Below are 23,248 nucleotides of genomic sequence, written 5' to 3' on the forward strand. Positions count from 1 at the left end.
GATTTCAAAAATATTAATGAGCATTGATAATTAGCATCATTGTCATGTGGCTGTGCTGTTGGGAACTAATACTGGGAGAACATAAAAGGGAGAGAATAAGAGAAGAGGAAGGAGGAGAGAAAGTGAGAAGAGTCAGGCTGCATCAAGGCTTCAAGTGTAGAAACTGGGCTACATTCTTCCTCAAAAGAGCATCTCCCCAATAACCTGAAAAGGCTCTGGCACTGTGTCCATGAATTCTCTGGGCCATCCTAACCATTTTAGAAGGTGCAGGTATGGTAAATGACATGCCAGGAATTTGAGCCAGGATCTGTTAAACCCCAGATGGATTTCCATCCTTTGAGCTGCAGTGCTGATCCCCTTGTTGCAGTTGATTTAGTGTCCAAGCAGCTGCTCTAGTCTATAATCCCATGGAAAACTGTAGTTAGCTCATGGGTCTCAAGCTCCAAGGAACAGAGCACTTGAAGTCATTCTTGACCTTCATCTAGCAGAATCCTACATCTGAGAATGCACAATCTCCTTGGGGACCAAACCACTTCTTATTGACTTTAAAAGTATGGGTGTTGGGACAGCCCCATAGGCAGAGTAAGGTGCAATCAGCAGCCCAGGCCGATCCTGACGGCAGGACTTTCCATGCCCTGGGAGTACAGTGGCCACATGGATTATCATCCAGAACAGGATACTTTTGAGAGTAGAAGGTGACCATTAATAATTAGGCTTGGAAAACAGGTGTCAACTGACAACTTGTCCCAGACAAACTTAACTATAAGGTCACCCTACTTATAAAAATAACAAAGACATCCTTGGTGTTGCTATACAAAAAACATTAATCCCCAGGGAAAACAAGCCATGTGCAGTTGGTATTGGAAGGAAAGGTTTAATTCCCCTCAAACCACATAAGGAGCACAGCATTCAGCCGATGTGCTCTGTTATTAGAAATAATTTGAAGAGTTTGGACACAAGCTGAACCCCAATGGATTTTGACCCTCTAGATTTGCTGTGGGCTCAAAAAGCACATTTTTCAAAGCACCCTTAGGTAATTCTGGTGTTGGATACTCACTGACCACACAGTGGCATGGGACATTTCCATACCTCCAACATATTGTTTTCTGGGGCACCAGGGTGGCTCAGTCAGTTAAACATCTGACTCTTGATTTCAGCTCAGGTCATTATCGCATCGTTCATGGGATCGAGCCTATCAAGCTGTACACTGATGGCTCTCTCTCTCTCTTTCTCTCTCTCAAAATAAATAAATAAACTAACCAAATGAATTATATATATATTGAAACTGGAGCTGGGTAACTCGTCATTCCTGCTTAGGATAATGCAGTCAAGATCAAATCAAACTTTCTTAAGACGTCTATAAGACATACACAAATGAAACAAGTAGTATCTATTCAGTGCTTTGATTCGTTTTTTTAAATTATTGATTATTTTTTAACGCAGTAGTTTATTTCAACTAAAGTACAGAATTTATTCTCCTTTTAGTTGTTAGTAATGAAATAGCCTTGTTGCTTCAGAGTGCAAATAATGGTAATGAAAGAAGAAACCCTGTAATAAAAACTTTTCAAATGCTCTTAATGTTTTGTCAATAACTTAGCTGTTTCCGCTGTGCTTTCTAAAAGCAATGATTTTGTTTTCTTCAACCTCTATGTCTTTTTGGTTTGAACTGTTTATATCTGTCTACATTTGGATACTTTGTAGAATATAAATGTTAGCTACTTCTTTAATTAAATAGTCTGCTTTGTTCTCCAAATGGATTTAAGCTTCTGCCCTCAGTCAATTGTCTGCCTCTATGGGAAATCCCGGAGTTTTGCATTCTGTATCCTCATGTTCTCTGTCTTCCTCTCTCACTGTGTGTGTGTGTGTGTGTGTGTGTGTGTGTGTTCAACTCCTCTCTTCTTTACCTGTCATCCACTCTGGACTTCCATTGCAAGGCTATGGGCCACATCTTTGCCAGTATCCTGACTCTTTCCATATCATTCACTCAAGACTACTCCCTCTGGGTCAACAGTATCACCTAGATTATAAAACTCTCATGTCCTGGTTCTCCTTGTGGCTAACGAACCAATCTCAGAAAAGAGACACAAGTAAAACCAAACTAACCACATGTTTTCACTGTACTTTCGACAGGAGCAACTCTTGCCTTGATTCTTTGTGTTAGTAGATCTGGGCATTCCCATCCATTTTGGGCTGATGAAGGGCATTCGACACTGTCAGGCCCAACCCTGGCTGCCAGTACCTTGCAGTGTGGCAAGGTCCCAATTGCCAGACTCACTTGCTGGCATTCCAACTGTATGTCTCTCATGGAGGCCAGTGGACAGTCAACAGAAGGCCTGAGCACACTCTGAGTATGCAGAGCCTTATGGACTGCTAGGTCTTGAGTGCATTCTCAGCAGAAGAAGCCTGGGAGCGTATAAGTAGAACTGGCACTTGGTAGATAAAGGCCACAGGAGCCTCCCAGTCTACCAACTAGGGATGTAGTCCCTTATTGTATGTCAGGGTCCCCTGGACAGTGTTTAGAGGATGCCAGTGATGGCACAGTTCAGCCAATCTTTAAGCATGGGCACAAAAGTATGTTTTCATAGTGCTCCTTGGTTGATGCTATGTGCCACCTGGGACAAGACCTCTAGGCTCTCCCTCCTAGACCTCATTGCAAAAAGGTTTCTTGACACTGTATTCTCCTGTCCCCGCATACCAGACAAAACTCTTCATATCCCCTGTATTTGGCTTTCCTCCTTCTGATAAAGTGCCCATGTACCAGAATTTATCTTTCTGGATAGTCCTATCAGATGAGTCATTTGAGCCCTTCTCTTCTTGTGTCATCCCAGGTGTTCCATCAGAAAAAGGGAAAAATTTAGGAAACTCACCACTGCCAGGCAATTCCTTTGAGCCCCCAGTTCCCCAGAGCATTATTAATGTACTCTTTCCCCCACTAGAAGCTCAGCTGACTTTCCCAGTCACACATTGATCTTGTCATTAGCCAACTTCCTGTCAGCCTCAGGGAAGACAGCCAGCAAGGCAGTCTTGGAGAGGAGCACACCATCCTTCCCTCAGGCAAGGTCCTGGTGGCCACAGTCTGAGAAAGGTTGTCTGAGCCCAAGACAAAGAGCTTCTGTCACCACCAGCAAGTGAGACATTGACCCAGAGGCTCAGTCTCCAAAACAAAATGACTTTAGCACAATTCAATTTCTTGTATTAATTAAGGGAAAATGAAACCATGGGTTTATCATACTTTTCATTAACTCCAATGCAACAAAGGGATGTATCTGGGAGTTGGGAGCAAGTGAGGATGGAATATACTGCTGTCCATACTCCCTGGTTTAATTAAGGAGGGGTAGCTCAGAGTTGCTTATTGTCAGCAGCATTCTAAAGAGAGTCAGAGTGTCAGGGAACACAGAGATGGTGGAGCAGGCCTGGCAGAGAGAGAAATTAAGTGGAGAGAGATAATTTGGTGATGGTTCAGTTTCCAAACCTTTGGCAATTGGATGTAGAATGAATAGATACTGTGTGTTCATCCTACATGAGATGCATATACAGCTCAAGGGAGTGGAAGGTGTAATCTCATCTCAGTGTGTTCGCAATTTAGAAATGGAACACCTATCTTATCAGAAGCAAGTGCAGGCAATACAAGACTGAGGTCACATGAGCCAAATTGTACCAAGTGCTGAGATTTTACTCCAGTTCCCACTCAAGCATGTTTCTAATGCTTCTGTCATTCAAGAGGAGGCTCTTATGTTGAGAGGTATGTGATTTGAGAATGAGGCCAGGAAATCTCTAGGGAGGGTGAAGAAACCTACTCTCCAGCTTATAGGTTTCCAGAAGACAGTTCCCCCTGTACTTCCTAGGAGGAATAAACCCCTCTTCTAAACTGGTCACTCTTTGTCTCCACGGATGATGGGTGACTAATGTCACTGTTAAGGTTATTTGCTCAGCAGCCTTTGGACCTTGTCAAGCAAGGATAAGTCCATTATCTAGAAGTGAGGCAGCACATCTGATTCTCCATCACCTTCTTAATCTACCTCTGCTTGGGTCAAAGGGTTCTCCTTACCCTTGATTCTCTATTCCATTACAGCCCTTATTCTCAGGTCCAGCATTGGGCCTGTAGCTGAATACCAAAGGCAAGTACTCCTACTGCAGTAGTCCAGACACCTTTAGTTCATAGGGAGAAAGGCAAGAACCTGGGTCAGTCTTGGATGCCAAGCCCAGATTGTAGGCCAGCCTGACAGCAGTAAAGCTGGTATTTTGATCTACTTGTGGCTCACTTTATGTGATTATGTTCTACTGGCCAGGATCCTGGAGAGAGAAATGGATGAGTGACAAGATTGTGGCACATATCATCACATGCACTTCTGATATCTACCTTGCCCTACATACCTCAAGGGCACAGAAGCCCCTGGGAGGGAACTACTCCAGACAGTTCTTTTCCTTGACCTTATCTTGCTCCAGAACTCTAGGGTAGGAGTTCCAGAAAATATACAACAAGCCAGCCAACCCACACCTTGTTTGATATACTAAGCGCTCCTTATAGGAGCAAAATCTCAGTTCCTTGCTAACTTGAATGGATACCTAGTTTTGGTGAATGGACAAGAAGCTATTGTCTAATATATATCAAAAAGCCTAGGTGAGGCCTAAATAGGTCAGAAGCATTCACACAAGCACCTGGACTTTGGATTCCAACTTTCCAAGTTTAGTATTAATAAGGAACATCTATAATAGCCCTTCTTGCTGAGGGAAAAGGGAAATCCTTTTCGAGAAATCCTACCATGTGAGCCAGATAGACCCTGGGGTGTCTACACAATTTCCACTCCCAATGGCTTCCTTCTCTTCCTCTTTCTCTTTCTTCTCTTCCTTTCTCAGCCATCTGAGTCCTCTTTCCCTCCTCTGGCTGTTCTCTTCATGATGCCATTTTCTCTGTATCAATACCTCCTTAAATTCTTAGCCCTCCTCCCCCTTCTCATCTCCTCGTATTAATTTCCTCTAAGACACCCGCCCCAGGCATGTGCCACTGTGAGCCATCTCCTGACAGATCTCTTGGCAAAAGCTGTGACAGGTGCTGACATTTAACCTCACAAAGCAGTTTCCCTGGATAGAGCGTCAGCTTTCAGCGGCATATGAGGAGGGACACTGGGGTTGGGGCACCCAGAAGGGGACTTTTTAATTATTTCAAAGGGAGAAGCCAGGCAGAGTTTGCCTCAATATGAGGATGCTTGTTTTGGATGGTGTGAATAGTATGGCAATGGAACAGACTTCCCTCTGAAATCATCCTTGGGGATATTTGCACAGAATGGGGAAAGATATTCTGTCAGGGACAATAATCCAAAAAATGGAAGACTAAAATCTTTGATTCTCCATGGTGTTTCCAAATGAAATTCTAAAGAGTTGTGTGAGGAAAAGAAGGAACGATTAGGCATAGGAATGGTGACTGAGATACAGCTGGCATGGGAGGACAGGATGTGAAGGGAAAAAGAAAGAAGAGGAACAAGGTTAGAATCCTTCCAGATTTTACTCTGGATTTCCCATTTGGTCTCCTCAGAGATGAGGATGATGTTTAAGTTTCTTCTAGCTCTAATAAATCTTTCTGACCCACTGCACCTTACGAGAGGGATCTAAAAATGATTAAGAACACTGAAAACTAAGCTGAGGGACAGAAAAATATACAGTGCTCCAGTTGTGGGCTCATGAGATTATAGACTGCCCAGGGTCAAGGACCTTGTCTTCTACATCATCTCCACCTCACATACAGTGTCTAACCCAGCCCTTCTCTCACAGTACATGTGGGTAAGATAACTGCAGGTGATATCAGGGAAAGCAGATCATGCCAAGGATCCTTCCCTGAAGCAGTTTCTTGGTCTGCCCCTCTGTTTCTAAGATGCCAGACCCTATGCGTGGGCATTGTTTGTTCTTTGCCTTCTGTGACTGTGTTAAGTCAGAATACGCGTCTTTGTAGAAGAAGCCCCCTTGTGCCCACAGAACCACGGGACTTGCTTACTCTGTCCCCAGGCACATGCCTTGCATCTAAGGGGCCCTAGTCCAGGGACCTCCCACATCCCATGATAAATGGCCCCATTTGTATTCTTGAAGATCTTAATCTCACTAATACAGTGTATTGACTTCCTTAAAAGTACTCATCTAAGGAAAGAAATAGCCCATTTTTAAATTTTTTTAAAAAATATTTATTTTTCAGAGAGAAAGAGAGACAGACCATGAGTAGGGGAGGGGTAGAGAGAGAAAGAGACACAGAATCCGAAACAGGCTCCAGGCTCTGAGCTTTCAGCACACAGCCCGATGTTCGAACCCATGAACCATGAGATCATGACCTGAGCTGAAGTCGGATGCTTAACCAACTGAGCCACCCAGGCATCCCAGAAATAATCCATTTAAAAAAAATATATTTCTGCCAATGGCTTAGAATTCACTTACTTTTCCTCCCAATCATGTTATATTGGGATGCCTGAATGCATAGAGCAGGTTGATAATGCTTTTGGGTTATTGGCTTATTAAGAGACATCTCACCATAAAGCAAAACTGTGAAGCAGATTTGGAACTCTCATTTTCATGCATTTTGTCAGAGAAAATATTGTAGCCCTTTAGGCTTTAGTCCTTTAGTTTTTTTCTTTAATCTCTTTTGAAAGTGTCTTCAGAATCTTTCCTGTGGCACCTGGGCCATCTTGCTTGCACCCCCTCTACCTTTCTTTCCTTCCTCCTTCTCCTCCTCCTTCCTCTCTTGTTCCTCCCTCAGGTGTTTCTCCCTGCCCAGTTCCCGTCCTCTGCTTCCACATCAGCAGTTTGTCTTCTTGGCAGCCAGCAAAGAGGATTAAAACATGTGTTGCCTTCTGCCCTTTTCTCTGCAGCATGGAATCAGAATTTTCCATTGCAACCAGAACTGGAGAGGGCAGGGAAAGCATTAAACCCTGCAATTTCCTAGGTCTCTAGGCATTTAGCAACCTAGATTTGTTCACCTAGTATTCAAAGCAGTAACAAAAATAACATCTCAATCACCTTCAGTGGGCTTGAGATGGGGAGGGATTTCGACATCCTCTTTCCATTTCTTAGCAAAGAAATCCGTTCAAGAGAATGAACACTTTGTAGTAAGATCATAAACACTCAGTGAACAGTTCGCTTCAGGGGTCCAGATGCCCAGCTTCAGTGCACCTTACTGAGCGCTATACCCCCAAGAGGGTGTCTTTTGAGATGCAGACTCCACAAGAATCCCCTTACTGAGGGGCATTCAGTAAGCTCTGTTGACCAAATGGCCACTTCACAGACCCAGACAGTTAGAAATGTGTGACAAGAGAGAGCTGAGAACAGCACGTGGTGGTGCCTTGTAGCTTCACTGCTCACTTTGTGGGTCCCAGACCTGCAGCATGGAGATACTCAGGCATCTGTTAGAAATGCAGACTCCCAGGCTCTGCTCTAGACCTATTGAATCAGAATCTCTATATTTTTTAGATCCCAGAGGAATTTATATGCAAATTAAAATCTGAGAAGCACTTACTTTATGGTACAAACTTGACAAAATTCATTTTATCACTTAACGAGGTAGTATTATCCTAACGATCCCTATTTTGCACAAAACACTCTCTTCCTTCTTCCTTTTTTTGCTGTCATATAATTGTTCCATAAAAATACCATTACAGATAGTGAAAATACATCCCCGCATTCCAAAGGGTGGTTGTGTTGCCCTGTAATTGCTTCATGAAGAATCCAGAATCTGCCCTACTCATACAAATGCAGAGAATTACTCAGGGCCCCAGCACATTGACCTCCACCTTCTTTGAGGTTGGTTATCCCTTCCCTTTGCACAAACCAACACTTCTAAGTTGACTGGCATCCATAAACTTGCCTTATCAGGGACTTTAAGACAGCGCTGTCTGGTGTATACTGTGTAGCATGATATAGATCTATCTCATTCTCTCCAAGGTAAGCAGGTCAGTAACCTTGCCTGAGGCTCCTGCCAGGCCCTACTGCAGGTGGCTCCTTTGGTCAAATGAAGTGGAGTTTAATTACTTGTGGTAAATGCACCGCAGCACATTTTGAAAAAATAATGGCCTGTTAGTAGTACCAAGGCAGACTTTCAATTCTGCCATATTTATTCACTGCAGAAAAGGTACAGTGCATTTGGGAAGTTGTTTTGGTGTGATATCATTGTTGTTTGATCCTTTAAAATACTTAGATTGGTCCACCAACATAATTTCAATAAGTGAGGCAATTTTTGTCTTTATAGACTTCCTGAAATAAGTGATCTCAGAATCTTCTTCAACTGTGAGATTCTGTTAACCCTAAGAGAAATAAGGGGGAAAAAATGGGAAGATGTTTATATCCCTCCAATAAATCTTGAGGAATTAGTATATGAATTAGTGTGAATGACCAAATGTCTGCTGTGGTACAGGGCTTGTGACCAGCACCACTACCTTGGGATCCTGGTAAATAGGGCCCTACGACCCTATTTCTCCCATTCAGGGTGCGTTTCCAACCTCTACCCTCAGCCATTCTTCATGTGGGTTCAACTAGATTCCCCAAGATTCCCACACTTATGCCTGTGGGCTTGTACTGGGACCCAATCAACAGTTCCCGGTTCTAGGAGGGTGGCAAAGGATTGCTCCTGCTGGAAGGCCAACATTTCTTTCATGTAATTACATGATATTGGGCTACCAGAATTGGTGACTGCAATTGTTTATATATAGAGGGTCCCCTTGAAAAATATTTTGCCAGGGGCCCCACACCTTCTTGGGATATACTTGGTAACTAATGGAAGAGCCTGGGTGTTTGGGACTTAGGGTGGGAAGAGGAGGCAATGAAGGCCACATAAGGTGAAAAGCAAGTGGTCTGGGGAAATGGGCAGGGTGGGGGAAAACTCCCCAAGGCTTAGACTTGAATCAAAATCAGGTTGTTAAAGCACCTGTCTCTCTACCCACTGCCCATCACCCTACCCCTCAACTTCCTGCTGTTTCACATCCATAGTGGACCTAAACTTAGTTGATGGAGCATCCATTGGATAGGAATATGTTTATATGTGTGTTTGAGGAAAATTATAATGAGTTGTTATCTTCCTAAAACTGTTTTCACTCTAATGTCTGGAGCACAAAAAGGAATCAGGCAACAGGCAGAAAAGAAATGCAAATGGCTGTACTTCCTCCCTGGCCTTTGTGTTGGCTGGGTCTTCATGGGAGCCTAGTGCTTTGACAGAACTGAAAACATTTGAATTTCAAGGCAGAGGGTCTGTTCTATTTGTGCTGAACCACAGGGATGGGAATAAGGGACAAGACAGAGGGACCAGATTTTTGTAAGACATGTAATGGCTGCAAACAATATACATTTTACAAACGCACAATATTTTGTATCATGAATTCCAATCTTCACAAGTGCCTAGGAATAAAGCCTCCAGAATGTCCCACAAAGTCAGGTATTAAATCCATAAGGCTGTTCTAGTAACTCTGGATCCATCATTTGAGGCCACCACTGTTATTTTATGTTGGCAAACATTTATTGAGCACATCCTGCAAAACAGTCACAGAGTACTTCTGTATTCACTCTTTCTCCAATTTTTCTTCTCTAGTACAATTTGAAAACAAATCAACTGCTTTACATCTGTCTATATTAAAATATTAATTTATTTTGCTTATTTATTCTACAAGTAGTTAGTATTTTGTGCTCTGTCTCCAAGGGAATTTCTACATAATAAAAAATTAAGATGCCCACACTAACATACCCTAAAGTTATCTTTACATTTTTATTATGTTATTAATCATAAAATTTTCTTTAAAATATCAAAGTTTACTAGTGTGTTGGGCATTTCACGTGTATTCTCTTAGTTAATCCTCATAATAATCATATAGGAAAAACAATGAAAGCCTCTTCTTTTCAAATGGTCTAAAAAGTTAAAGTGACTTGGACAAAAACACATTGATGCAAGACTCAAGCAGAGAATTTCTTTCTTCAAATGCCATACTATTTGGTCAACATGGTGTCTTATAATCTTTGACTCGATGTTCAAAACCCATTATTACAGCTTTTTGTATTCCTTTCCTTACAAGCTCAAGATATGAATATGGTTCTATCCCTGGTTTCACAGTTTCTTGATTGTTTCTGTCTCTTTCTTTCCTCCCAGAAGGCCAGGGCTTTGTGAGTGAGGATGAATACCTGGAAATCTCTGACATCAAACGTGACCAGTCTGGGGAGTATGAATGCAGCGCCTTGAATGATGTTGCCGCACCTGATGTGCGGAAAGTAAAAATCACTGTAAACTGTGAGTTGACCCATTGTCAGGAAGTTTCAGAGGAAAAAATAATATAGGTATTAAGAGCACAAGTTGGTCATGACAGTGCCATTTTCTGATAGTTCCAAATTGTTTCCAACAGGAAAATACTTTCTCAGATTGTTTTGCACCATGAGTGTCCCCATTGCCATTTTGCCCCTGGAGTCTACCTGTGCCTGTCAGAACTTTTAGCTAATGGGGAGAATTGTTTACTTTGAATTGATTTCAAGGCTTAAGAAGATGCTGGGGTAAATGCAATATCTTTAAGCAAGAATTATTTTCCTAAAATAAAGGGTTATTTAACTGGAAAGGTAGGGTGTCACAAGAAATCCATTTGCATAACAGGTGACTAAATTTCCCTTTCATCTGTTTCATGAAATCACTCTGCATTTTCCTTCCACAGACCCTCCCTATATCTCAAAAGCCAAGAACACTGGTGTCTCTGTTGGTCAGAAGGGTATCTTGAGTTGTGAAGCCTCTGCAGTGCCTATGGCTGAATTCCAGTGGTTCAAGGAAGATACCAGGTACCCTGAAAATGGAAATAGGGCATATCTGATGCAGAGCCAATGGATCATTCCCCACATGAAAAGAGAATGATAAAGTAAAGGAGAACGATATGGCAAAACCAAAATGCGTTAGTCCCCTTTATAACAGTGTCTCCTTTTAGAACCAGGAATGAAAAAATAGAGGAAGCTGGAAAGTGGGAAAATGAATTGACCTCATTTCACAACCTGAGATTAGTTGTAGACATGGTAGCCATCAATGACTAGACACCAGTAAATTTCACCTTTGAAGCATGAATATTCTCTCTTTTTTCCTCCTGTGGAGGCTGTGGTACTTATGTTTTGAATTAGAGACACTGGGTCAGTTAGAGGAAAGGTGTCTGTGAGGAGGGGAGCCTCCTTATAAGATTCATCTCTGGTATCTATCACTTTCCCCTGCTTCTCTGTTTGCTGTTTCACTCTATCTGTAGAACCAGACCAGCAATACCTTCTCTTATTGCAGGCTAGCCACCGGCCTGGGCGGCGTGAGGATTGAGAACAAAGGCCACATATCCACTCTGACTTTCTTCAATGTTTCAGAAAAGGATTATGGAAACTATACTTGTGTGGCCACAAACAAGCTTGGGAACACCAATGCCAGCATCACACTGTATGGTGAGTGCAGGAAGCCTGGGTGCAGTGGGACCGGGGCATGTAGAGGGAGAAAGGCTGGATTTGTTTGGCCTATGTTCATCCATACTGTTCAACCCACCACCCTTAGATATGAAATGCTTCTCCCTGTCATTCTCCTAAGCATGAACAGTGATGTTTGCAAGGTAATTAATATTTCATGGTCTACTGAAAGACAAGGTTTGCACCTCACAAAAGTAGTAAACCTAATTCTGAACCAAGTTGAATGGTGGTTGCCATAAAGAGCATAGAACCATGGAACAGTTTGATTGTAGTATCTAAAGGTCTGAGGGGGTAAGTTAGATATAATTTTAAGATACCTTATATAGTAAGAGTCTATAATTCTGGGGGTTATATTTATGGATTTGAACTAAGTCAACTGCAGCCATCATGATTCTCATATCGATTGTCATGTCATGTTCTCACTCACTGAGTGGACAGAGCAGTAGTCTGTGTCTTCATCACGATGGCTGCTCTGTCCAAAGCTGGAGCATCAAAACCTTCCCTGAAGGTCTTTTCCTCCCATATAAATGGAGAGGTCTCCAGAGTCCTGACTGGCTCCCTTAGAAGCCCTCATTTCTCTCTCATCCAGCCTTCCCACATTGTTGTGTCCATCTCTGTGTGTAGCATTTCACACCATGGGCCAGGGCCAGGTTGTTGTGATATTTCGTGTGTGTATGTATTTGTTTATTCACTGAGATTTGGTTAGAGGTGAGTGGGATGAAAAGGTATTCATCTTTCCATGTGTACCTCAGACCCTGAACAAGCTTTCAGCACTGACATTAACTAAACTTTGTCCACCAACCATCTGAAATGTGTGATCTATGTCTTTTGTTTTCTCTCTGCATTGTGTGTGCATTGTGCTGTGTGTGTCTTAGAAATAAGCCCCTCATCAGCAGTGGCAGGTGGGTACAGCATGTTCCTTCCTTCCTCTGCCTGCCTGAATGCCTATGCTTTTGAATATAAGCCTACTTTAAAGATAGGCTTGCCTGCTCGACCTCCCTGACTTATTTACCCTTAGTAGATAGATTTCAGGGAGTTTGGTTTGCACAATTTAGGTAACAAGCATGTAGAATATGATGGCTTTCACATAAACACTCACATTATTATACATTTTTGGGGAAGAGGTTCCCCCCAAAATCAATACACTTTGACTTGGTGGCCTGTAAAATAAATGAATATTCTGCTATTTCTGCACATAGCAGCACCAAGAGGAATGCAACCAAGAGACCAAATGGATTATCAAATGATTATCTTCATGGAGAAGTCACCCTACTATGAATATTTTATTCTTTTAGATCAAGGCAAAAGGGGAAAATGATTTAATTCTATAAACTTCATTTTAAAATAGAAATATTTGGGGGTCATTATTCATAATAATAGTAAGAATATTTACCATTTACCAAATATTTACTGGTTTCTATGCATTATGTTAGCCAGTACTGTGCAACATAGGTTACTAAGTCCATTTTAAAGACGAGTAAAAGGAAGACCAATGAGATTAATTAACACTGAGGTACACATACCAGTGAGTAGGTACTGGATGAAACCCAGAAGTGGATGCTCCTTCAGATCCTGGGTAAATAGCATTCAATGAACACATGCACACACTCACAACGATGCAGCAGTACGTGCTCATCTGTGCTTCCAGAGGCAATAGCCTTACAGCCCTATTTCCCTATGCTCAATCTCAATCACAAAGAAAGTGGTGACATTTAAATTTTTCAGTCCTGGAATCAGCTCTGTAACTGTCACTTTTTATAGCTCTGGATCTAGGACAATTACAGGCCACCAGCACTGCCCACACTTTAATGTCTATGAATGTCCACGTCTTGGTCTTGATTAAACGGGGGGGAAATGGTGGGATGGGTGTGATGCTCTGCTCCGCAGCCTACCATGACCCCCTCAGAAAGGTCATGAGGGGTAATGAATATGACTAAGAGAGGGAACCTAGGACTGACAACTGAATAACCTAGGTTCTTGCACCTCCCAACCACTAATGAAAGAGGTGTGTCATAGCAGATAACAGCAATGTATCTTAAGACTGTATCACCATGCCAGGGCTGCCATAACAAAATATCATAAACAATATAAATGTATTTCCTCCCAGTTCTGGAGGCCAGGAGCCCAAGATAAGCCAGGAAGACCTATCATCTGGTTTTGATGAGGGCTCCCTTCCTGGCTTATAGATGACCACTTTGTCCTCACATGGCCTTTTTTCTGAGTGTGTGTGGTGTGTGGAGAGATACAGGCAGAGATGGCAATGGAGGGGGTGAGGGAGAAAGAGAGGACTCTCTCATATGCCTTCTTACTAGGGCACTAATGCTATTGAATTAGGGCTCTAACATTATAACCTCAGTTAACTTTAATTACTTCCTTATAGGATCCATCTCCAAATACACATTAGGGGGTTAGGTCTTCAACATATGAATGTAGGGAGATACAATGCATTCCATAGAGAAGACCTAGCTTCCCAATCTTCGAATCTCCCAATTCGGCAGGCCACCTAACAGCTACTTAACCTTGCTTATCTTACTTTCCTCAGATGTGCTATCAGTACCTTCCTTTAGAAAGCTGGTGGGAGGACTGTATAACATCTTATAGACAGAAAGCCCCACAGATGCTATGTTTAGATGTGTGACTAAGCAACACACAAAGTCTACAGGCCTCAGTTTACAAAGCTAAAACTGGGATGATGTTTCCAGGCCTGCTGACTGTCATTGGGAATTGTCAATAAGACAATGTTCATCATGGAGGCATAACAATATGAAACAGCTGAACAATATGAAACAAAAGTATTTTTCAACACTTTGTGACACAGCCCATCTTCTCACTGCTTCCCTTGGTATGGCTGCCAATATTGTTGCTCAACTGGACTGTATGTTCCTTTCTTCTGAAGTCTCTTGTGCCCTTTACTACAGCAGTACTAATCCCCAGGATCCTCCCAGTTTGCTTCACCTGGTTAGTACTCACTCACCTAGGATCCCTTCCTGAGGAAGTCTTCCCTGAGTAGGTCAGTGCTCCATTGCACACTTTCTCATACAATGCTTCTGGAGGTTGCTCTCACCACAGTGCTTTCCCTAGCATTCGTCCAGTAAGTATTTGCCAGTATCTGCCACAAGTCAGTTGCTGTCCTCAGTGATGAGGACACAGGGCTGTGCCATGGCTACAATCCTTTTCTCTGTAGACTTCACTTGCTAGTTGCAATTTTACTTCTGCTTCATTTATGTAGTTTGATTAAAATCTTCCCTCCCTTTTAGTCTGTATGCTCCATAAATGTAGGGACAATGTCTGGTTTGATCCTTAGAACCTAGCACAGAGCTCCTTACACATTTGTGGGTAAGGAAAGTCTTGTTGAATGAATGGATAAACAGAGATTGGACGGTTGCATTGATGATGCCAGCAGCAGAAATTCAGCTGTTCAGGAATGAAATGTAGAAAAATGCAATAGGTCAGTAGTCTCAGAGCCTCTCTGAGGCCAGGTTCTGCTGCTCACCAGCTGAAGGACTCTGGGAAAGTCAATCTCCATGTAACTTATTTTTCTCCTCAGTGAAAGCATTTTAGAAAATATGTCCTGTAATTATCTGACACTATGCCTGAGTGGAAATAATTTGACACAAGATCAGAGTGACATTGTCCAGCTTACTAGCCCTTTCTGCGGGCCACGGGTGTTCCTTCTAGGCCTCAGTATTCCCATAATTGTGTCTAATTAGTGTTACCAATGATTTACTATGTGCAGAGCCACTAAACTAAGTGTTCTACATAGGTTTTTTTTTTAGTTTTTTTTTTTTTTTTTGACATCAAGAGAGTGAGAGAGGGGAGGTGGGCAGAGAGAGGGAGAGAGAGAATCCCAAGCAGGCTCCATGCCTGCCATCAGCACAAGAGCCTGACATGGGGCTTGAACTCATGAACGGTGAGATCATGATCTGAACCAAGATCAAGAGTCAGATGTTTATGACTGAGCCACCCAGGCACCCCTGTTCTACATGTTTTATCTCATTTAATGACTCTAGGAATTAAGTACTATATCCTGATTTTACAGAGGATGAAACTGAGAGATTAGGCAGCTTACTTACTCATACTATCTTACAAATGTTTGAGCTGAGATTAAAGCCTATGTACTCTTGTTCTAGTATCTGAACTCTTTTTACTGCTTTGATACAACTCACCATACTTGGCAACTCATCATGGACATTGGTAGACGACTTTCCAGATAGAAACCCATATCAACAATTAGCCTATGTGTGTCTGTTACCTATACCAGCATCTCCACTCATCCATCTAAATCTGATCCCATTCTTCAGTAAACATAAGGGTGCATATATCTTTTTGAAAAAGTGTTTTCATTTTCTTTGGGTACATACCCAATAGTGGAATTACCAGATCATATGGTAATTCTATTTTTAATTTTTTGAGGAACCTCCATACTGATTTGCACAGTGATTGCACCCCGTTTGCATCCCCCCAACAGTGCATGAGGGTTCCTTAAAATAATTTTAAAAATTAAAAAAAATTTGATTGCATTCTTTTAAAAGACATTTTTTACATTTACAACCCATATACTCATACTTCCCAAATACACACGCCTCCACATTCTCAGGCATGCAGCGGTGTTTGGCCTCAAAGAATGTAGGATTGTTTTTGGAGACCCTTTTGACTCTGCACTGTGACCCCATCACAACACATACTCAGAACAGGGCTCTTACACAAACATACCTTTATCTATTTCCTACCTGCATGCAAAGAACAAGGGAAAATGGGATGAAAGCAGTTTCAAAAGAACACATAAGACAAAGCTTGTGAGACAGTAGGTTGGGGAGTGGGGTGAGGCAGGACACGATGGGGCAGACTGTGAGAGCCAACATAGGTGGGTGGGCAACGCACAGAGACAGATCAGTGGATGGCACCCACATGAGGTGATTCTTCCCTCCACACCAGCTGCTGCCCTTCAAAAGCCACACTGATGAGATAGGTCAGGCAGGCAGAGTACAACTCACAGTGGCATTTTAGACTGCCTGGAAGTTTCTTAGTGTGGGGCAATGGCAGGTACTAGAAAGACCACAGAACGTTGAGAGACCAGGAACAAGAAAAACAGAGTTCTGGTCCCGACCCTGGTTCAGACAAACTGATGCTCTCTGTTCTCTGGTTGTCTCTGAAATGTAAGAACAGAACAAGATGGACTCTCAGCTGACTGCCAGCTAAGTGTTCTATAGTTAAGAAACAATGGGGAAATAGTATTAAAGACAGGTCTCCAAAACTTATCATTCACAACCTTGGAAATGGCAGCAATCAAAATGCTTTTTTAATGGAAAAGCAACCTGCTCTAAATATAAGTAAGTTTTATTGAGTGGATGCAGCTATTTGCAGGCCCACCTGGAGGGCTGGCACCTTGAAGTCTTGCCAGGCCTGCAGCAGCAGAGAGATGGCCAAGCTCAGCCTGCTGGCCCCAGCTCTGCCCCTCCAGGAAGCGACTCACTTCTCTCAACTTGCCAACCCACTTTGCCTCCAATGAGTCCTGAGCCAGAGAGGCCCCATCCCCCTGTCTTTAAAGAGTAAAGAGGGAAGATACTGAACTTGATTACACCCAGCACTGCAGAGAGTGTGATGCGCTTAATGAGCCATATAAACGCCTGGATTACTGGAACTGGCAGGGGAGAGGGACAGAGAGCGCATACAATGCCAGAAAGGATGGGGGGGGGGGCTGCAGAGAGAAAAACAGATTTCTCACATTTTATCTGTGAAATTGTAGTGACACAAATTACTTTCATTAAGAGTTAAGTATCAGAAATAGGGACAACTGATAGGAATCTTGTCATTGCAAATGAAAATGGCAAAATATTCCAGTTAAGGCAACATCTGGGCTCTGGATTTTTTCCTCAGGCAATACCTCAGCCCCCCTCAGAGCAGCCAGGACTCCAGCTTACCTCAGTGGCCCCTGGAAGCCATGAGGACAAATCTATATTTTCTTTTGCTAATGGCCATTCCTCCAGAATAAATATATATATCAGGTTGGCTCTTCAAACTGGATTTTCTACAACTACAGGCAGCACCAGCCAATGACTCTCAGCCTCCACCCTTTGATGATTGCCCCATCCACTGTGCACCCCACCGGTACCTGTAGGCAGAGCCTCAGAGCCCCTGCTCACCCCACACCAACACCCTCCTGCCTCTACCGGCCTTCTCCACTCCTTTATTAGGGTGTGCTAAGAAGCACACCTTGCCCCCACGTGCCTCCAGAGGAGATCTGGGGAATGGGCATGAGGAGTCTGGGGATTGTCTTTACTGTGCCCTCTGTGTACCATCCTACATCTTCTTTGGCCTTTTCCTCCAGACGTCTGACAGGGAGATTCCTTGTTCCCTTCTCCACCTCTTCCAGCACCATCACACCTCAGTCTTCCATGTTCTGTCTCCCTCCTAAACCCAGCTGAATCTCAGCTCCAGACTTCCTGTTGATCCCCAGCACCCACTCCTGGCTTCTGTGATACACCTGGGTAGTGTGTTTCTTACCTTTCTGGATTGCTCTGCTCCTGGCTCCTCCTCCACCTGCCCCATGAGTCTGTCCAGGGAGCATATCATCGCAGTGGGAGGAGAAGGGATCTTCTATGTCTTCAGACATCTTACAAAGCAATATCGTAGCCTTCACTGCACTTGCTTTGGGTGCTTTAAAAATGCAGATTCATGGGTCTTCCCGCAGACTCATTTTATCAAAGTCTCCAGGGAAGGTCCTGAGAATGTGCTTTTAAAGCAAGCACTCCAAGGGAATCTTTTGCACACTGAAGACTGATAGTCTCTGACAATAGTCTGATAACTACGAAATTTGTATCTTTATAACTTTCCTTAATTCTGAGTTACAAACCACTCTCCGTACTTGTATGCACCATGGGAATCACAAATTCAATCTTTCTCAGACATGCCTCTCACTCAATTGTATACCTTGTCTTCTCACCTACACACTTTCACTAGAATCCATCTGGTGGTTCTGACTTCTTCCTCTCCCTTATGTTTACACCTCCCTTATGTTTACACTTACAACTTGCAAGTGGGCCATGGCTCTTCTTCTGGACTGTGGGCTCACCATTCCATTCTCACTTACACTGGGGTGTGTGCCTTCCCTGAAGAGTCATGCTGTTCTCTTACCAATTCCTGCGTGTTTGGTGAGCCCTTTGCCACTGTGGGGCCAAGTGACATTTCCAAAACTTAAACTGCACCTGTTTATGTCCTGATGAAAATTGCCTACAAGGAAAGAATGGCCTTGGCGTTTGTTTTTGCTGTAGGATCCACCCACCCTTATACTTCACGCTCTCCTACTTCCTTGTATGCACCCATCATGCTAGACCACCTGTGTCAGAATGCCGATCCTATTACATATATAAGACTTGGACCATGCTTCTTCATCTCTTCTCATCCATCAATCCATTTGGATTGAGTTACAAAGAGGAACAAAGTCCACAACTCCATACAAACAAGTAAATAGACAGTTACAGTAGAATAATAGAATATACTAAATGAAAAGGCTACTAACTATTGAGTGTCAGCCAGACATGTATTAAAGAGCTAAGAACACTTTGAGGTAGGTACTGTTATTATTCTCACTTCAAAGAAGAAGAGAACAGAGCTCAGAGAATTCAGGTGATTGGACCAAATTCTCACAGACAGGAATTCTACCACAGGAGGAAGTGGAAAGACCAGGTTTTGCATCCAGGTCTGTCTGATCTTAATCTCATGTTTCTTTCTAAACTATACATATATTATGTCTTCCAGGATGCTATAGGGTCACAGGTGGAAGCTTTTGCCCTCTTCTGTGATAAAACTGCACTTCTCCTTTAAGATTGTACTCAATGTTACCCCATTCATAAAGTGTTTCTGAGCCCCATTGAAGAATCACTTTTCTCTTGGGATTTCAGAGTAGCTTACACTTAGGCTTATATCTTGTGTGTATTTTTTTTCTGCACTTACAGGATGCAGCACTGTATCTTGCAATGTTTTTTCCCCAGTAAACATTTGTCAAATTAACAAAACTTCCAGTCAAATGGGGGAACCAATGGTAGTCTGTATACAGTGTGAAACTCAAATAGCCAAAGAAAAGCCTAACACACAAAAGGACTTGTGGTCTTCTCCTTCCAGGGAAGTCAAATTATTATTTCTCTGACACTCTTCCCTTGCATTCCAGCTTCCATATATCCTATCTGGAATTTAGGTATCCCTCCCAACCCTGGGTCTTCTTTCTGAGAGAGACTCTATTAAACATTGAAATTCACCATTTAGGAAGATGTTCATCAAGTGACTTCTTCTTGCAAAGACATCTAAAGCTGTACATATTTGTCCATTTCCTGTTGATAATAATGTATATGATTTTTATTTTTCAAATCCACAATTTAAATCCAGGTGGGAGGGAATGAGTCAGAAAGAAATACCAATTGCTTTTGGCTGGTGACAGCAGCGTAATCATTTGTATTTTCCCCAACCTGCAAAATGTCAACATATTAGAAAAAAAATGCAGACATTTCACATTTCATTCCTGATGAGGTTCCTTGTTGTTCCCTCACACCCCACCCTCCTCTATCTGAATCATTGACATCTGGCTATTAGCCTAAGCATTTAGAACATAACACTGAGCATTCAGGGTGTGCTGATGTCAGCACACACACAAGAGCTTGTGGTTCAGCATAGACCAAAGTCTTGTCTCTTTCAAGTTTGTGATGAGCTGACAGATTGAAATTAACTTCTGATATTAACTTCTTCAGCTCTTGTCTTTGTGGTAAATACAAAACAGGGAATGCTAAAGAGAACAAAACAAAGATGGCTGCCTTTTTTGGCCTCTTTATCCACAAGTCTTCACTCTGTAAAGCCCAGTTAATCTTCCTTGTAAAACAACATAGTGCCATGTTTTCCACTGTAATTAAAGACAATGGAGGAAAAGTTCTCTTTGAAGGGGAATGAGGTGCCTTCATCAGCCAGCACTGCTGAAAATAGGTTCCTGTTTCACCAACAAGTGTAACACATGCATCCTCTAATTAGATTTCCTTGCTCCTCTTTTAATCACCAAGAACATCATTATCCTTTTGGTTCCTCATTAGGAAGGTCACCTAGTTCATATTCATACTTATAAAACCCATCCAAATTTCAGAACAAAACTGTATCTTCTTAGACTTCAGATACTTCATTGATCTCATTGTGCTATCACCAAGTTCAACTTGCCTGTGGGTTTTTTTTCTTTCTTTTCTTTTTTAATGTGATCACCCTACCATCTGCTATTTTAGTAGAATTACAGAGATACACTGTAATGTTGCTGAAGAACCATGCCATATTTTCATGGCAATCATGGAAAGGAAAAAAAATAACAGTGACACCTTTCAATACCTTTATTACCATTTTAAAGCTTCAAAATCTCTTGCAAGGCAAGATCTCATCAGTAAGCTTAAATATATTTGAGGGGAGCTTTGCGCTGAGTTTGGGTACTTTGATTTTCAAAACCTGCTCCTCCAGAGGGTTATCATCCACCGCTTGAATGCGGCAGCAATGTCTTTCTTCCAGAGCAGCTAGCTAGGCCTGTAGTCTGATTCTAGGTGAAGCCCTCAACCAAATTTGCTTTTTAAAAATCTAATATTTAATATTGAAAAGTTAACCACCCTCTCAAAAGTGGACTTTATTTTATTTATTTGTTTGTTTGTCTATTTCTTTATATCCTTCTCTGCTGAGCTTCACATCTGGCCATAAAATCTTCCCTCTGGCCCAGAGGGCACATGTCAATTGACCTCCATGCCATTTACCATTTCTTGAATTTATCTCTTGTTCATTTATGTGCTCTGTCTCTTCTTTCTATATTCTGAAGACTAAAGAATTTTTGTCTGCATATCTAGCCCCAAGGTATTTTGTAGTTGTCATTGTTGTCATTTATAGTTTGGTTTGTGGCTTTGCATTATCATTAAAGCTTTTATTTTAACAACAGTTAGCATTGAAAGGGTAGAGAAAGGACTGGATCAGGGGAAAGGGCAAAAATCGACGTTCTCACCTCCAATTTATGCCTGAAAAATATTTAATTAAACCTGATATTTGTATTAACCATTCTAATTGAACTGAGTCATTGTTAACCATAAAAATGATTCCTTAAATGTGCCAGTTGCCCAGAGGGAGTTGGGCCTCTAAATACACTTGCTTCCCTAGGAAGCTTTAATCTATGATTTGTAGCCACTTCAGGTCTTTTAAGGAGAGACCAGGTCACTTGCTTGCTCACCATAGCCAAATTTGCTTTCAGCTGGTGTTTGACAGTTATCCTTGACAACCTAGGATTCCACAAGGTCTCTTTATTTGAAGCAGGATCCCCATAAAAGATCCTATTTTAAGGATCAGCTGTTACTGTCCTGGTTTTAATTCACCTCATATTTATTCATCCTTTACTTCAGTGATCTTATACTTCATCTTTATTTTTTTTTTAGAGTACGTAATTTGTTTATTTAAATTCAAGTAGTTAACATACATTGTAATATTGGTTTCAGGAGTAGAACCCAGTGATTCATCACTTACATATAATACCCAGTGCTCATCCCAACAAGTGCCCTCCTTAGTATACATCACTCATTTATCCCATCCCCCAACGCAATATCTCTCCAGCAAGGCTCAGTTTGTTCTCTGTATTTTAGAGTCTCTTATGGTTTGTCTCTCTCTCTGCTTTAATCTGATTTTTCCTTCCCTTCCCTATGTTCATCTGTTTTGTTTCTTAAACTCCACATAGAAGTGAAATCATATAATATTTTTCTTTCTCTGACTTATTTCGCTCAGCATAATACACCCTAGTTTCATCTACATTGTTACAAATGACAAGATTTAATTTTTTGATAGCTGAGTAATATTCCATATATATTATATTCCATATATATTATATTCCATATGTATACATATATGTATATGTATGTATATGTATAATATATATATATACACAAAACCACTCTTCTCCATTCTATACATTAAAAAAAAATGTTTTAGAGACGTTGATTTTCTTGTCCAAAGTCATCCTGCTAGTGAGTACCAGCGTCAGAATTCAAATTCAGTTCTCTCTGACTATTGAATTAAATTCTCTTAATACTCCAACAGGAAGGGTATTATTGAGATGAAAGCAATTTTGGTTATTTGTTCCAAATGACTTTCTACTCAGAATCCGGAGGATTTAAAAATTTTCCTTCCTTCCTTCGTTCCTTCCTTCTTTCCTTTTTTCCCCTTCCTTCTTTCTTTCCCTTTTTCAATTGTTTGTTGACTGATTTAGACTGGGAGAAAGGATATTCCAGGTCCTATTAAAGTATAAGCTTTGTCAAAGCACAGACTGTGTCTGCCTTTCTCTCTGAAAACAGAGACTGGCTCACATCAGCCTCCAACCAATACTTGCTGAGTGAATGGCCGTGGCTTTCTGAAGCTAGTGTGGGGTCCCTTACTCTTGCAAGGCTGATCCTTTGCCTTTGGACCATGCATGGAACTTGGCTTTGGACTTCTCCTATCATTCTGCTCTATGTCCCATATCTTTCCATGGTCCTCATGGTCAATGGCCTCTCTCAGCAACAAACCCCCAACTCAGGATCTCACCTCCTCTCTTTGTCACCAGCAAAACCACATATCAGGTTTAACATACTTGGAAAAAATTGAAATGAGCCAATATTAGCCTCAACTAAGGAGTGGAAGGTAGCAGGTGTGGAGGCACCATAGTGGTGGTTACCATGATCACATGACTGGCTTGTACCAGGCACTATGCTAACCAGTCTGACTTTTTAATTATTCTGTAAATTCAGTATTATTACCTCTATTTTCAATAAGAAAAGTTAAAACTACCTTG

General features: G+C 41.9%; 1 protein-coding gene across 6 annotated transcripts in view; it reads left to right on the plus strand.

The window, feature by feature from the left end:
* OPCML (opioid binding protein/cell adhesion molecule like) overlaps positions 1 to 23,248 on the plus strand; it is a 1,060,877-nt gene that overhangs the window by 1,027,539 nt on the left and 10,090 nt on the right. For 3 of the 6 annotated variants that reach the window (XM_027036945.2, XM_027036948.2, XM_027036942.2), the window contains 4 exons: positions 10,109 to 10,246; positions 10,659 to 10,779; positions 11,261 to 11,412; positions 12,306 to 12,332. In XM_027036945.2, coding sequence (XP_026892746.1) covers positions 10,109 to 10,246; positions 10,659 to 10,779; positions 11,261 to 11,412; positions 12,306 to 12,332 — 438 coding nt within the window. The remainder of the gene's footprint in view (positions 1 to 10,108; positions 10,247 to 10,658; positions 10,780 to 11,260; positions 11,413 to 12,305; positions 12,333 to 23,248) is intronic. The other 3 variants (XM_027036944.2, XM_027036947.2, XM_027036946.2) reach the window with 3 other exon arrangements.

Source organism: Acinonyx jubatus, chromosome D1, assembly GCF_027475565.1.
Source record: "Acinonyx jubatus isolate Ajub_Pintada_27869175 chromosome D1, VMU_Ajub_asm_v1.0, whole genome shotgun sequence".
Lineage (NCBI taxonomy): Eukaryota > Metazoa > Chordata > Mammalia > Carnivora > Felidae > Acinonyx > Acinonyx jubatus.